At 42.4% G+C, this 13,953-nt stretch overlaps 1 protein-coding gene across 4 annotated transcripts in view; it reads right to left on the bottom strand.

The window, feature by feature from the left end:
• Positions 1-13,953, bottom strand: part of PTPRR (protein tyrosine phosphatase receptor type R) — a 154,757-nt gene that overhangs the window by 36,528 nt on the left and 104,276 nt on the right. For all 4 annotated transcript variants that reach the window (XM_030003009.2, XM_030003010.2, XM_030003012.2 and 1 more), the window contains one exon: positions 15-201. In XM_030003009.2, coding sequence (XP_029858869.1) covers positions 15-201 — 187 coding nt within the window. The remainder of the gene's footprint in view (positions 1-14; positions 202-13,953) is intronic.

The raw sequence follows: 13,953 nt of genomic DNA, 5'->3' as shown, positions 1-13,953 counted from the left end.
GTTGTTAAACTCACCATGAACTCTGTTTGAAGTAAATGAGAACATGCAACTGCGTCTTGAAGCTGCTGCCGTGTCAGGATGCGGCCGGCTGACTGTAGGTATTCCATCGCTACTTTTTCTCGTGGGGTTGGCACAGCGACGAAAGGTTCAACACTTCCCAAACTGCTCATATCCAAAGTCAGCGAGACATTGGATCCTCGTCTGCGTTAGAAAATAATTAAAACAATTATATCAGTGTTACTGTAAGTCCCATACTCTTGCAGCTGATCCTGAGTTATTTATGCACCCTGGCTTTCTGTATAGTCACTGGGAGATTTGGGTATGCAACGACTGCAAGACAGGTTTCACTGGAAGCACTGGCTGGCCAGAAAACCAAGATTTTACATCTTATCCTAGTTCCTGAATCTAACAACGGATGCAAGAACAGTGTGCTAGGGAGCAACTATTTGGATTATTCTTTGAAGTCGAAACTGCTCCCTATATGCTACTTAATCGTTACAGATGTCAAATGTGAAAGTGGTATCTTAGTAAGGAAGAAATGTTTCACAAAAAAAAAAGAAAAAGGGAGGACACATTTCTAACTGATACATATAACAACCTGGAAATAAATTCACGGTTATGTCAGCTATATGTTTAAGAATCTACTCAAATTGCATATACAGAAAGGAGGGGGGAAAAGTGATAAAATCAGCAGAAATAGGTGGAAAGGCAGTGCAAACATCATGACTACCAAGACAGCGGACAATGTCTCATGTTAGGTGGGAGAGAAGGGAGAGGCAATAAACCACAATAAATGAGCTGAATCCCAGGAGGAAGAATGGTCACAGACTTAGAGGGGTTATTTGGAAATGCCAAACGTCTCTTGCAGGACAATCAAATTCATCAACATTTCACATTTCTACAGGAAAAGAAAATTGGATTCAACAACACCTTTGAGCCTCAACAACACCTTTGAGCCATGAAAATACACATAAAGCACGCTTCTGCGTGCTTGGTACAAGCACTACTCTTTTTGTCACTTTCTCCAAACAACACTTAAAAAAACCTGTTTTTTTTCATAGTTTCAACCCATCAATCAAATGTTATCTACTCAACCGTTAACTTTAGGCATACTGATTGCAATAAATCCACGCTCTGTGAATTGTGATGACTAAACACACATTTGTAGGCATTAATCAAAGTTTTTGTGTTTCCTAATCAGAAATCAGTACTATAAGACTGTAAGATTCAGCTGTCTGAACTGGGCTACAGGTGCCCAGCTCAGTGTAAACATCTCTAACATTTACCAAGCAGCTATGCACATATAGAGATATGACCACGCAACTTTCACTCCTACCTCTGCACATTATTGTCTCTCCGTTAATGTATGCTTAAAGGGGAGCTCTTCAAGCTCTTAGTTGCTCTACCATGCTCAGATATATACAACCACAACGTAAGATCTCTGTCTCAAGTCTTTCCTAATAGATCTGCTAGATCAGAATACAACTCTACACCTTGGCCGTTTTTAAAAGCACGTATGCCAGTGATTAACCATTTACTGGTTAATCCATTATCTGGTGTCTCCACTTTTCCTGCTAGAACTCTGCGTGGTTGGGTGCATTTCTTATTGGCAGGAGAACTGCCGCTGGGTGAGTGTGACTGCACACCACGCTGGACGCTGGGATGTTGTTAAGATACAACTGTCCCTTTTACAGTAATGCCACATATTATTATAAATGTCATACAGGCATCATCAGGTAGTATCTGTGAGGCAAGTGCTGTTAGTTTTGGGGGAATACTTTAGTCTGCAGCAGAAGTTGCTTGTGTTAATACTTGGTTTTTACTGCCCTTTCATTATTTATCGGTGGCCCACAGGTATTTGTATGCACACATATTTGAGCAAATTACTTGTCTTTTCAGACACTGGGACTCCTTACCTAGTGCTGGTGTTGCTGTTCTGTTTTCTGAACTTCTTCTGCCACCCGGATAAGTACTCTTAGGGTTTATTGCTTTCTTTGTAACCGTACGAACATAACACCTTTTTTTTGTTGACACAACTTCAGTGCACCTCCCTTCCTCTTGTACATGTCAGCAGATCCTTCAGTAATCTTATTTTAAATGAAACCATTTCTATCATGTCAGTCTGCACGAATAGAAATGACTTCACTCACTCGCCCGTCACCTAGCCGAACGCAAAGCAACAACGGCCGAGAGACAAGACCACCCGATGGAATCGGTGAGTCTCACATTGTGCCATAGTGTCCATAAACCTATTTCAGGTTAGGCGATGGGTGGGTGACAGCAAGAGCTTTGCTGCCCAGGCCCGCAGATGGTAACGGTGAGTCAGCGGCAGAAGCAGAGGTGGGAGAGGCAGGATGGAGCCGAGGCGGCCGCAGGCAGCTGGCTGCCTCCCGGGGTAGATGGGGACAATTTCTGTTGGCAGAGCGAAGTAGGCGGGGTACGATTCTGCTAATTTTGCTAGGAGGTAGGCAGAAGCGAAGTAGCATCCTGAGCAGAAACGACTAGTAACTGATACATGCACAGGCTACCAGTAGAGCTCCGTGTCTCGCTACACCCCCTGCACCGTAGCGAAGCCCCGGCCGGCGGTACCAGGGCTCGTACCCAAATCCAGAGCCGTGACAGCCTGGGAGCCGGGCATGCCGCGAGCCGGCCGCGGCGGCCGCTCTCTGCCGGACCCTGCGGGAGGGTCCCGGCTCCCGTAGCCATCCCGGCTCCTCGGGGGCTGCCCCCGCTGCGGGAGAAACCGGACCCCCAGCTCCACGGAAAACATCCCGTTAGACCGCTTTCTCACAAAACCCCTCCTGCGAAAGCACCTCTTCTGACCACGACTAGCAATTGATTCCGTGGAAAAAGGCAGTCCTTCAAACAGGTGGCTCCGAGGGCGTATATCGCAAATCCAATCTTTTGGAAACAGTCCAGAAATCCACAGAAGAGGTGTGCAATGAACCTCTCCAAAACTGTTTAGGCTACCTTTGGTTGAGAAATGGGTAGCGATTTAGACCCAGACATACTTCTGGGAGAACCTACTGAGATTTCCTAATATAGAGGAAAAGCATTTGCATTGTTCATTAACAAAGTGCCGTGAAAATGTTAATATTTTCTTTGGCTTTTACATTGTTATAACTGACTGTCTTGGCAAAAAGGCTATTTCCTTTTTAACAACAACAAAAAAAATATACCTGTTCTAATTATAACTTTGAGTTTACAGCTTTTACCATTTATGGTGATTATTGACGAATACCGGTGTTGAGAATCAAATAACTTACTCTGGAAAGAAGAAATAGTTTTTAGCCGCGTATTTAACACATTAAAAGCTACATGTTGAATAAAAACTGAATATAGGACAGAAAATTATTACCTAAAGGATAGCAGTCTTTTCAGAAAGTCCGTAAGAGGATATACAACAGATAATAGCTCTAAGGGTAGTTCTTCCATAGAAACAGGCATCTCAAAGAAAACTTTTGAAGAAGCGTGCTTCAGTTAATAAAAAGATTCTAATAATGTTTACATTAGCAATACTAACTATTGCCAATATTAACATTAATCACACAGACTTCTTTACTGCATTCAAGACCGTGCTGAGGAATAGGGCTGAAAACAGGACATATTGCCTTGTCTTGAAAGATGAAGGAGGGCCTGAACCCATCATGCACGTGTGTGTCCTAATAAGAGATGCTTATAGTCTCAGGTCCTGCTCTGGATTCCTGGGATTCTCTATGCCTCTCCAACAGTTAAATTCTTCACCTTCTGTAGAAAAGAGTGGAAAGCCAGAATTCTCTTCTCTTTTACTAGCTGAGTGGAAAGAGGTTAGGTGGTGAGCCCACCTTTTCCCACCTTATTGGAGGGACTGCACAAGGCTGGCCACGGAGCAACAAGGAGGTACCACCTAAAACAAAGCCCATTTTTGGTAACTACCCCTTGTCTCCAATAAGTTTTGAATAAATAAATCACAATCACACCAGCAACACTTCAAGTCAGACAACTAATTTTTCTTGGAGAGATATATATATATCTCTCCTGACTACATACAGGTATCTTTCCATTTCAAATTAGAGTGAAGGAGCCATACACAAGGGTTTTCCCTTATTTCTGAATATTTACAACCCTTTTTTACCTTCTAAATAACTTTATATTTTTTATGTTCCCCATGTTAATAGTCTGAGCCAAATTAGAGAAGATTCTGTTGTGATACACCTGCCTCAGCATCCCCTCGAGGTTGTGTCTTGATGGGGAAGAGCATCATGTGAGGAATCTGAGGAATTGTAAACATTCGTGACAACATTACATTAAAATCAGCATGAGACTAACTCTTCCGAAGTTTCACCAGCTGGGACAGCCACCTCATCACTGGGTACGTGAATAAGTGCAATCAGGAAACCACTTGTGTCTGTCTGTGTATTGTCTAGTATCCCTGAGGGGGGTCTTATTACATACTCACAGGCTTCTTTTCAGTTCGGTAATAGGAACAAGTCCAGCGATAAGAATCCACTGGAGTATTTTTAATAATACATTTACAGAAGCAGATTTTATTACAGATCATGATTAAAAAAAAAAAAAAAAGATTAATGCAATGTTTGTTTGAAAACTCTAAAAAGGAAGCTCCACCTGTCCACCTCGGAGGGCCACCAGGTTACTAAAGCCTATTAATCATCAATGAGGTCATTTCCAGGTCTTCCCTGACCCTAAAATTAAGCCATAGCTGGCGATTATGAAAATCCAATTACCCGACACATTTTCCCAGTTGTTTATTTAAGCTGGGCAATTTCTTTAAATACACGTTCCCATGTTTATTCAGCACTCCTGAAAAAATGCAACGCCCAGATTCCCGGTCCTCGGCTTTTCATTCTCTCCAGCGGTTTTGGAAGCAGCGGTGACGGCTGCTGCCCTCCAAGAGCCATTGCCCTCCGACCCCGGCATTGCAGACGTGGGAGGCTCTTCCTTCTGCACCCTCGGTCCTCCGTCCCGCTGCCGAGCTTCTGCGCGGCCCAGGCGGGATCTGCGTCCGCCGTGCCGGTGGAAGGAAGCCATTAATTAGCGGGAAGAGCGGCGCTGGCTGCCGCTGCTGGGGAGGGAGTTCGCTTGGGGTCCTCGGATCCCGCTTGTACCGGGAGACGCTCCGCAGGGCTACTCTCCCCGGGTTTTACTGCGGGGATGACGGGAAAAACCCCGCGGTTCCCCGCTGCGCTTTATGTCTCTCGTGCTCACAGACCAGGTCTAGCCGTGGGTCCTGAGTCTCTTCCCTTGCGGGTCCATCTCATCAGCCAAATGCACCGAATTCAGGCGGGTTCTGCACTGCTGCAATTGCACTGGGAGACCACAATCAATCGGGCACGTGGTTTCCACCACTTACTACCTTACCCGGGCCAGGCTTCACCTGCTTATCTGGTGTTGTGTTTCAGCAGAGTAATTCAAAAGAAAAAAAATACACATTTGTAAAAAAGGACAATGGAAAAAATATAGGTCTCATCTTTCCTGCTGCTTTTAGCAAAGTAGCTAAGAGAAAACACGGTCACGTAGACGAACAAATGTGATACGTAAAGCTGCGGTGGGGTGTGAAAAGCACAGTAAATCAGAAAAGGACTTAATGTTTTTGTTGTTATTAATCCTGTATTTTGATATAAAGTAAATAAAAATAGGATACTGCATAACTCCCATTGACTTCTTCAAGAAAAATCAATGTTGAAAAAAGAAAAAGTAGAAGAGCAGAAATACAGAGGGGTTAAAATAATCTTTGCAAAGGACTAAACATACTGCCATTTTCATCCAGCCTTGGGCAAACAGTAACGTACGTCTTCTAACATATGACTGAGACATTTCTTCACAAATCCAGATTTATAATATCCATTACAGTCAGTCCTCAGAAGGTTAAAAGATAACTCTTATTTGAAGTGAAGTATAATTCAATAAATTTTAAAGTAACATTCACAGTATTGTTAAATAGTTGCTTCTAACAAGCATAAGAATGGTTTATGTGTTTTTCACAAATGCTTATATATGATTCTTGCTCTGTACGTGCTAGCCTAAAATATATATCATCACCTCGTACTGCTTATGTTACTGGATGTCTTGGGAAAGTAGGGCTGAATGCAAGCATGGTTACATTAATGGGTGCGGTAACCTCTCGCGTTTTTTTGGGCCATCAGCATACTATCTCAAACAAGTCTTCTAAGCATGTGGTAAAACTCCATTATTGAGCACCAAACTTGAAAAAAGAAGATTAATTTTTTCCTAGGTCTACATTCTTTTCTTGGAAATGTAGAGCTCATAAGTTTCCGTTTTTCTGTTGTGCTGCAGCACATATTAGAGAATATTCTGATAGAAACCCCATAACTGATAATATACAATACCCATTAATGTAATTATCCTCTTATTTACTCCTACTTTCAACAAAGGCCAATCAATATCATCAGTATTAGTTTGAGAAAAAAAATTAACTAAAAAATCATTATGTAACTCTGTGAATGTCATCCTAATGAATAACTATTTGCACATAGTACTTACTGCATATAATGTACTTTTTTATTTTTACACTCCTAGGTGCCCTATGAAGCATCGTTATACAGATGCTATGCTTGGCAGATCCATGATGATAACTCAAGTTTCCTAAATGATCTCTGCTTTGCTTGCTGACAATTCTGGGTTGCCGTTGGTTGCCACTTGAACAAGTGCTGCAGCTTTTAGGAACCCACTCAGACCCGGGGTTATGGACACTTTTAAGCAAACAAAACCTACATCACACCCAAACTGAAGTACTCAAAAATCAGCAGCTGCAATCGACCAACTAACCAGGCCAAAGAAGAATTAGTGTTAGAAGCAGGACTAAAACCCAAGGTTCCCTATATCTGTATCATTTCTCAGGTTACCTTAAGTCATTTTGCAATCAATTTTCACAGGTACTCTTCTCTAAAGGAAATTACTCTTCTACTGATTTCAAGATTCAGCATTATTTATGTCAATCATTTACTTTAAAAAACAACAGCAGAGGAATACAAACTGATTTTGATAGAAAATCTGTAACTATGAATATAAAATGTCTGATTTACTTTGCATTAAAGGGTAACAGGCATTATGGCGAGTCTAAATTGATACAGCCCGATACCTTGAAGGACCTATTCCACTCAGCTCATGTTTGGTCATTTTGCAGCAACTTTACTATGCATGAAAATAGAAAATGCAGGACCAGAGTTCCACCTTCAGCACTTTGGTGTGCAGGTGGTCAAACCTTGATCTTCCCCCCTCTCCTGCTATCCCCTGACATACCAGTGCTACTTAAAACACCAGAAGTTACCTATTACCTCCTATCATTTCTAGGAACAGTGGACCTCTCTTTTTCTGTAGGCTGCTGGCCTCACTTCCAAAGCCTTATTCCTCTCACAAATTAACCTTCCTCTGGCTCTGATTCCTCCTCTCCAGAGAGGAGATCCTGGACAGATAGGTAGATACTAGCCCAATGTTTCCACAAGCATGCTTAGCAATTCAGTTGTTAATATAACTGATATTTATAATATTTCTACTCTGCCTCCCACCGACCAGAGTGCCTCATTTACAGTGCAGAGGCAGTAATTGGGATATAACACTGAAGGTAATACCTATCACCAGAAAGCCAGAGGTGGAAGATATGTAAGCTCAGGACTATGAGGAAGGCAATGGGATGAAGTATGCTGATCCTATGCACCTTCTTGGAAAGAACATCTGCCGTTTCTGCTCACAGTTGCTCTATCAACGCTCTCCTCGGAGTATTCCGGTGTTGCATTATTATTTTTTCCCACTTATTTGTCACTTGAAAAACTGATGCTTCCTGCCTGTCACTCTGAGGAGGGGGTCTGGAAGTGACGACACCAAGCTGTGTGCCCACTGAAAGGAGAAGAAGAGGGATATATGGCTGCTGCGAGGCAAGACTTCCAATCCTCTGCTGCTTCCTACCCACAAGAAACCTCCTGGCAGCACCTCTGAGTCCACAGAAACCGATGAGGAGCCTCAGCTCTAAAGTTTAAATAGCTTTTCTGGAAAGTGGAGGCACTTCATGTTCTCTCCAGAGGGTCTGATCTTGTTCCCACAGCCGCGAGCGAGAGCAGGCCAATACCTCTAGCACTAAATTGCAAACAATTCTCAGGATCTACTCACAGCTCAGCATGTCAAAATGAACTGAGGAAACGGTTTTGACAAGTACTTCTGGACTAAGTTTTAAGCAATCAGTATCTGGTTAGGACAGGAATGGCTCAATATCCTGTAGAGGAAAACAGCTGACATGAGAGTAGTTTCAACTTTCCCTCTTTTAATCATGCTTTCTAATGTACTGCCAATTCACTCCTGTTCTGCCCTCGATAAGGCTACGCCGCTCGGCTACGGGAACTGACTGTTCAAAAATGCAAAGCTTATACAACCTCCCATCTTTTCCTGTAGATTATTTCTACAATCAAATTGCGTTTTGTCACGCAAACTTCTCTCCCCAATAAAACTTGGATGGTAACATAAAGCTCTATTTCTGATTCGTATTCACATATATGTGTTTTCAGCTTGAGTGAAAACTGAGTTAAATGTTCTAGAGGTAAAAATAAATGAAGATGCTAATTTGTTGTGCTTATTTGAGCTGTTTTTTCAAAGAGCTGAATAAATGTTTACTAATTTATGGTTAATTTGCTTTAGATAGTAGAGCTTTAATTGAATGCAGTCTTGTTTATTGCTATTATTATCTGCTTGCATTGCAGCATTGCTCTATTTCATACTGGAGGCCTCGTTGCACAAACATACTGGATGACCTGTTCTCTCTCCGATTAATGCACACGCTAATTTAAACCAAGCTACAATGAATATAAACAAAAGGGATTAAAAGAATAGGGAAAAGGAAAAGAGAATGGAGAGGAATAACAATTAGCTGCTAGGGCTGCAGAGTTTAAGCAAATGCACAATTTAATGTGCTCTGATGATGCATTATTTAAGGTAAGCCAACAAGAACTGTTAAAACCCCCCAAATATTCTGTCTGCTGTATCTTCTGCTTGAAAATTAGAAAAAACCCAATCAATTTGCAAAATATTTTTTGTCAAACTTGTATGAGCTACCCCTCTATGATTTCAGTTCACAAGTACCTCCATGATACCTTGGAGGAGCTGTAGCCGGGCACCATCATTTCCCATTTAGATCTCTTGTCCAGGTGCAAAGCCTGATGACTTTTCCCAGCACACGCAAGTCTCGCTCCTTTGCTGAGCACTACAGCATGCCCAGAGGGTGCTTGCCTGCAGTATTCAGAGAACCATAGCCCATCTAAGAGAACTGATCTAATAAATGAGAACGGAGAGGTGCAACACTACAGCAATAGCTTCTAGGAAGTGTTTTTTTAAGCCTGGTTAACTGAGATTTTTTGCTATTTGGTTGGTCAGCCCTATGGCAAACAAATAAGTAATGGACTGATCTTAGGTTTTTCAGCTTTTAGATGAAAAAAAAGTTTGTGTTGGTTTTTTTTTTTTTTCCATAACAGGACCCTTATCTATAAATCCATTTAGCTTCATGTATTCCATACTAATTAATCTCTTAAGCACAAACTCTACCTTCATGCTGCACCTGCTGCTCATCTAAGGAATGTAATCTACAACCCTTAAATCCAAACGAGCAAATATATAATCTATTCACATATTAATGTCCTTCAATACTCTTTTGGGTCTTCAACCAAAACCAGCTGACCTGGAAAAAGACATGGGTAGGAGTATTCTTAATGTAATTGGGCAGTATCTTCCGACAGTATCAGTAAGAGAAAATTATTTTTTATTGTGACTTGAAGACTAATCAGTACAATGAGTTCTTTCCTGGTGAGTTTGCCATTTGGGAAAGACAGGAAGGAACATCTGGGAAAAGAGGCGCTTACTACACCCTGTCAACCTTAAGATAATAAAAAAGCACATTCCTTGTTTATTTGACTTGGTCTTCACTATCTTTAAACTACTGCAAGTGTCACACAGAAGATTTCTAAGCAGACAAATGAATTGTTAGTGCACTTTGAAGAAATTACTGAGCAGCAGCAGTTCCTGAAGAATGTAAAACCTCCAGACCCACAGCATTGCTCAACCGAGCTGCGCCATCTGTAGACTTCTGCAAAGGGAGCCGGCAAAACCGCTCCACTCGCAGCGGACAAAGCATCCAAGGCTGCCCGTACAGACCAGAAATCCTTTTAGCTCATACACTTTGGAAGGCACAGTCCCTTTTCCAGAGTCACTTACGTGCTTAAGTTAGTTATACTACGAGTTGATAGGATTTAGGCTCTTAGAGACAGGAACCACGCATGTGCCCTTAGGTCTGCCATTTAGCTGCTTCTCAAGTTTCCAGAGCTGACGCCTAAGCCAGGTATATAAACCTTTCTCTCTTCCCAGCTTTTTCTTCTTGATTCACTGTAGTAGTCTGGCTTTCCAGCCTTGCTTTCTATGGGAAGGCTTGCTCAAACAAGTATATTAATGTGCGGAGAGCCTGGATTCCCTTTGAAAATGAAGTTTAGGAAATCCACTTAGGCTTGTAATTTGAAATGGAGCAATGCTCGAATGCTTTTAAAAGACAGCTGTAAATGTCTGCATACCAAGGTGTACTTTATCTTGCACTTCAGCGATTAGTTAGATCTTTAAAAGAGCTATTGCCAAGCTGTACAGCCCCATTGAGGGCCGAGCGGCTGATGAGGAACAGGCAGGTGAGGGACCTGGAGCTCCTTTCCACGGAGCTCAGCAGATCCCTTGAAGCCACGGCCCTGGCCACTGCCTGCCTTCATCAGGGACGTTCCTGTAGGGGAGTGCATAGGCTGGGCTCTAGAGAAGCGAAATCCATCTGTACCTGCGCCCAGAGATGAAGGCAGGGGCCAGAGCGAAGGCTTTCTGGATCTACTCTTCCTCATACACAGCATCAATGAGTCAGCACAGATTCGAAATTTCAGAGTGAAATAATTATAATTGCCTCAGATTCATAGTTCTCTATTAGCAAAGGATTCACGGCATGAAGGAACTTAAATCACTTGATTTCAATTCACTTCTGTGAATTTGAATAGAGGAGGGAAATGTGAGGACTCTGATAAAAGCAGTGCTCCTCTAAACGCACATTGCATTATGAAATAAAAAGAAAGGAGAAGTCATATCTGAAAGATAAACTAAACTGCCTCCCGGCGCGACCTCCGCCCCATCTATCTTAGTACAAACACTCTCAACGCACAGGGCTCCATGCAGCTAATGATGTAACATGGGTTAGATTAACATACATTGAAGGGAGTGATACAGAAATATGAACGTAAATTTGGTGTACTAGGTAAGACCAAAGGTTGACCAGTATCCTGTTTTGAACAATGGCCAGCAAGAGGTGGTTTAGGGAAAGAATGCAAGAACAAATCAAGCAGGAATTACTGATTACTTAATTAACACTGTTATTTTTAGTATGCCCTCCAGCTTCTGGCAATCTATAGTTTAGGAACATCCTGAACCAAAGCTTGCTTCCATATCTTTATGTCTGGTGTCCTCTGTGATTTTTCCTTCAGACAGCTTTCTTAGCCCACCTTCTGACCTCGGCACTGTCCCAGGACAATGAACGCCGTAGCTGGGAGCCAGGCAATAACAAACACTAGACATGGCAACTAGAGGGGTATTTAGGCCATCTACATTTGGGAGAATCCTTGTGATGAAGCAGAAAACATTTATGTTATTCTAATCTTATCAGTAAATTGCAAATGCATTCTCTGTAGCCAGAGGATTACCTTTGGGATTAATTACAGTACCAGCTTTCTGCTTTTCACAATGCCGCCTTCTTTCGCAAACCTATTCAGTATTGTGCTCTGTGGGCCAAATTCTCTTCCCAGCTACTTCTACAAATCCACTGAGGCAAACCAAGCTAAATAGAGTCTAAAGTGAAATGAGACCATGCAAATTGGATTTATTAGCTGTTGTGTGCTTTCCTGCCGTTCTGATTGTTTTCCATCATTTGTTGTAAGCCTAGGCTGTGACGTCCACTATCACATCCAGGGAAAGGAACGGAAAGCCTCCGGACTATGCAGCAGTCCTCCGGTGCAATTTGCTACAACTCAGGAAGGATTTGAGACATCTCAGAGACGGGAGATGTGGCTGCCAGGGGGCCGGTGGGAAGTGGAAGCGCCAGCCCTGGCAGAGGGGCAGGCTCAGCTGCCTCCTGCCCAGCACCGGCCCCGTCTCTCGCTGGCAGCGCGGCTTTCCAGGGAGCTGCTATTGGTCATCCCGAAGCATCGGGACCGACTTCCCTAGAGAAACGTTGTACTTAACGACATTTTTCTGTGTGGGAATTATATACGGTACTTCCCCTTCTGATGCCTATCGCATATTTGAGCGGTCATTTGAAGTCGCTGTGTTCTGTTTTGCTCCTGTTATCGAATCACAGTATTAGCATAACCGGGATAATTATAGCTACCACAAATTAATAACAACAATACACACAGTTTGTTAAGCATCAAAAGTATGTTCTTTGATAGGGAACATAAGGGAAGTCCCTGTCCCAGAAAGAAATACCAATGTTGTAGTTACTTACAGACTCCACCAGTTAGAGAACGGAATGAAGGGTTCAAGAGTCCAGGTATTTTATGAAGACAGGGCACTGATTTGCAATATCGACTTGGATCAGTCACTTAACCAATTAATGCCTCACTTGCCTTACTATGAAAATAGTAAGAGCTTCTGAAACATGTTGGCCATACTCAGAGAAGGTTCAAAGTCAAACCAAACTGATGCATCAGCTTGGATCTGATGGTATCAAAGCAGACAAACAACTCCAGCGAGAACCTGGCTGAAATGTCAGTGTCGTATGAAATCAGCTACTGCCTCCGGGCAGTATTTCTTGGGCTGAGCCATTCTCATGGCATACTCTGGTCATCCTCATCTCTGCCATGATGCTATTGCGTCTGCATTTCCTGAGGCTTGCCTGATTGTCTGTACGCATCTACCACCTTGTCTGATGTTGAGATGGTAAGTTTTTTGGATAGAGGATCAGTTCATTTTTGTGTGTATATGGAGCCTTGCACAGAGGGATCCTGATCTGTGACCGAGGCTCTCAGGTACTATATTGATAAAAATGCTAAAGAGAATTTCCCACAAGAGCTGAGAAATAGTCTGACCTACAGATTTACATGCAGTATTCTTTGAGGAAAGGTGTATTTGCAAACAAAGGACATTTCTGCTAGCTAGCAATGTTAAGCTTTCTGTACATACTACCTCTGACTGCGTAAGAGATATTTGCTGAATTTCCAGAACTGTTTTTTTCCGAAAAGAAGCAGTATGATTAGTCAACTGTCATAATTTGTAAGTGTTCTCCTGACAATGCACAGAAATAAAATAAATTATGATTGCATTCAAAGAAGAGATTCATGGCCTGGAATATTAACCTGATGGCTACAATATAAGCTAGATGCTTAGTAAGTACTGTCCAGTCCATGGCTTCCTGCAATTCAAAGACATTCTTGGATATTTTATAGTGCAGTTTTGGACGTGCTTTGATGTTTTCCTTTTCTTTCTTTAGCTGTGTTCTGTGTCTGTTCCTAACGTTTTAAATTAAGGGGAACTGAGCAGCTAAAATTCAGCTTTAGGCTGCCCTGCAGAACAGTTGGCCAGAAGGAATAGCATGATCAGTGAGAAATACATTTCAAAACAAGAGGAAAGGTGAATATTTCTGTTTTAATTTGAGGCATTGGCCTTTTTCAGACATCAGCAGGAGAATTCAAGGAGACTTCTATAAAGCCCCCAAAGCTGAAAAATCAACCTTTCCTGTAAATTCCAAACCCCTGTATATCTGCTAGGGATGCTCCCTTCCACATCAGTTGTTTATTTTACTGAAATCAGTACCTGGGGGTCCTAGTCAAAGGACTCACGCGATGCAATGCACCTCATTCTGCTTACCCAATCTCATAATGAAACTGGGTCTCTTCTCTTTGTCCCTTAGCATGGCATTTCCAACCTGCCAATGTGAAAAGG

The sequence above is a fragment of the Aquila chrysaetos genome, chromosome 26, assembly GCF_900496995.4.
Source record: "Aquila chrysaetos chrysaetos chromosome 26, bAquChr1.4, whole genome shotgun sequence".
Lineage (NCBI taxonomy): Eukaryota > Metazoa > Chordata > Aves > Accipitriformes > Accipitridae > Aquila > Aquila chrysaetos.
Note: the sequence above shows the minus strand (reverse complement) of the source record. Positions and strands in the feature narration are given on the sequence as shown.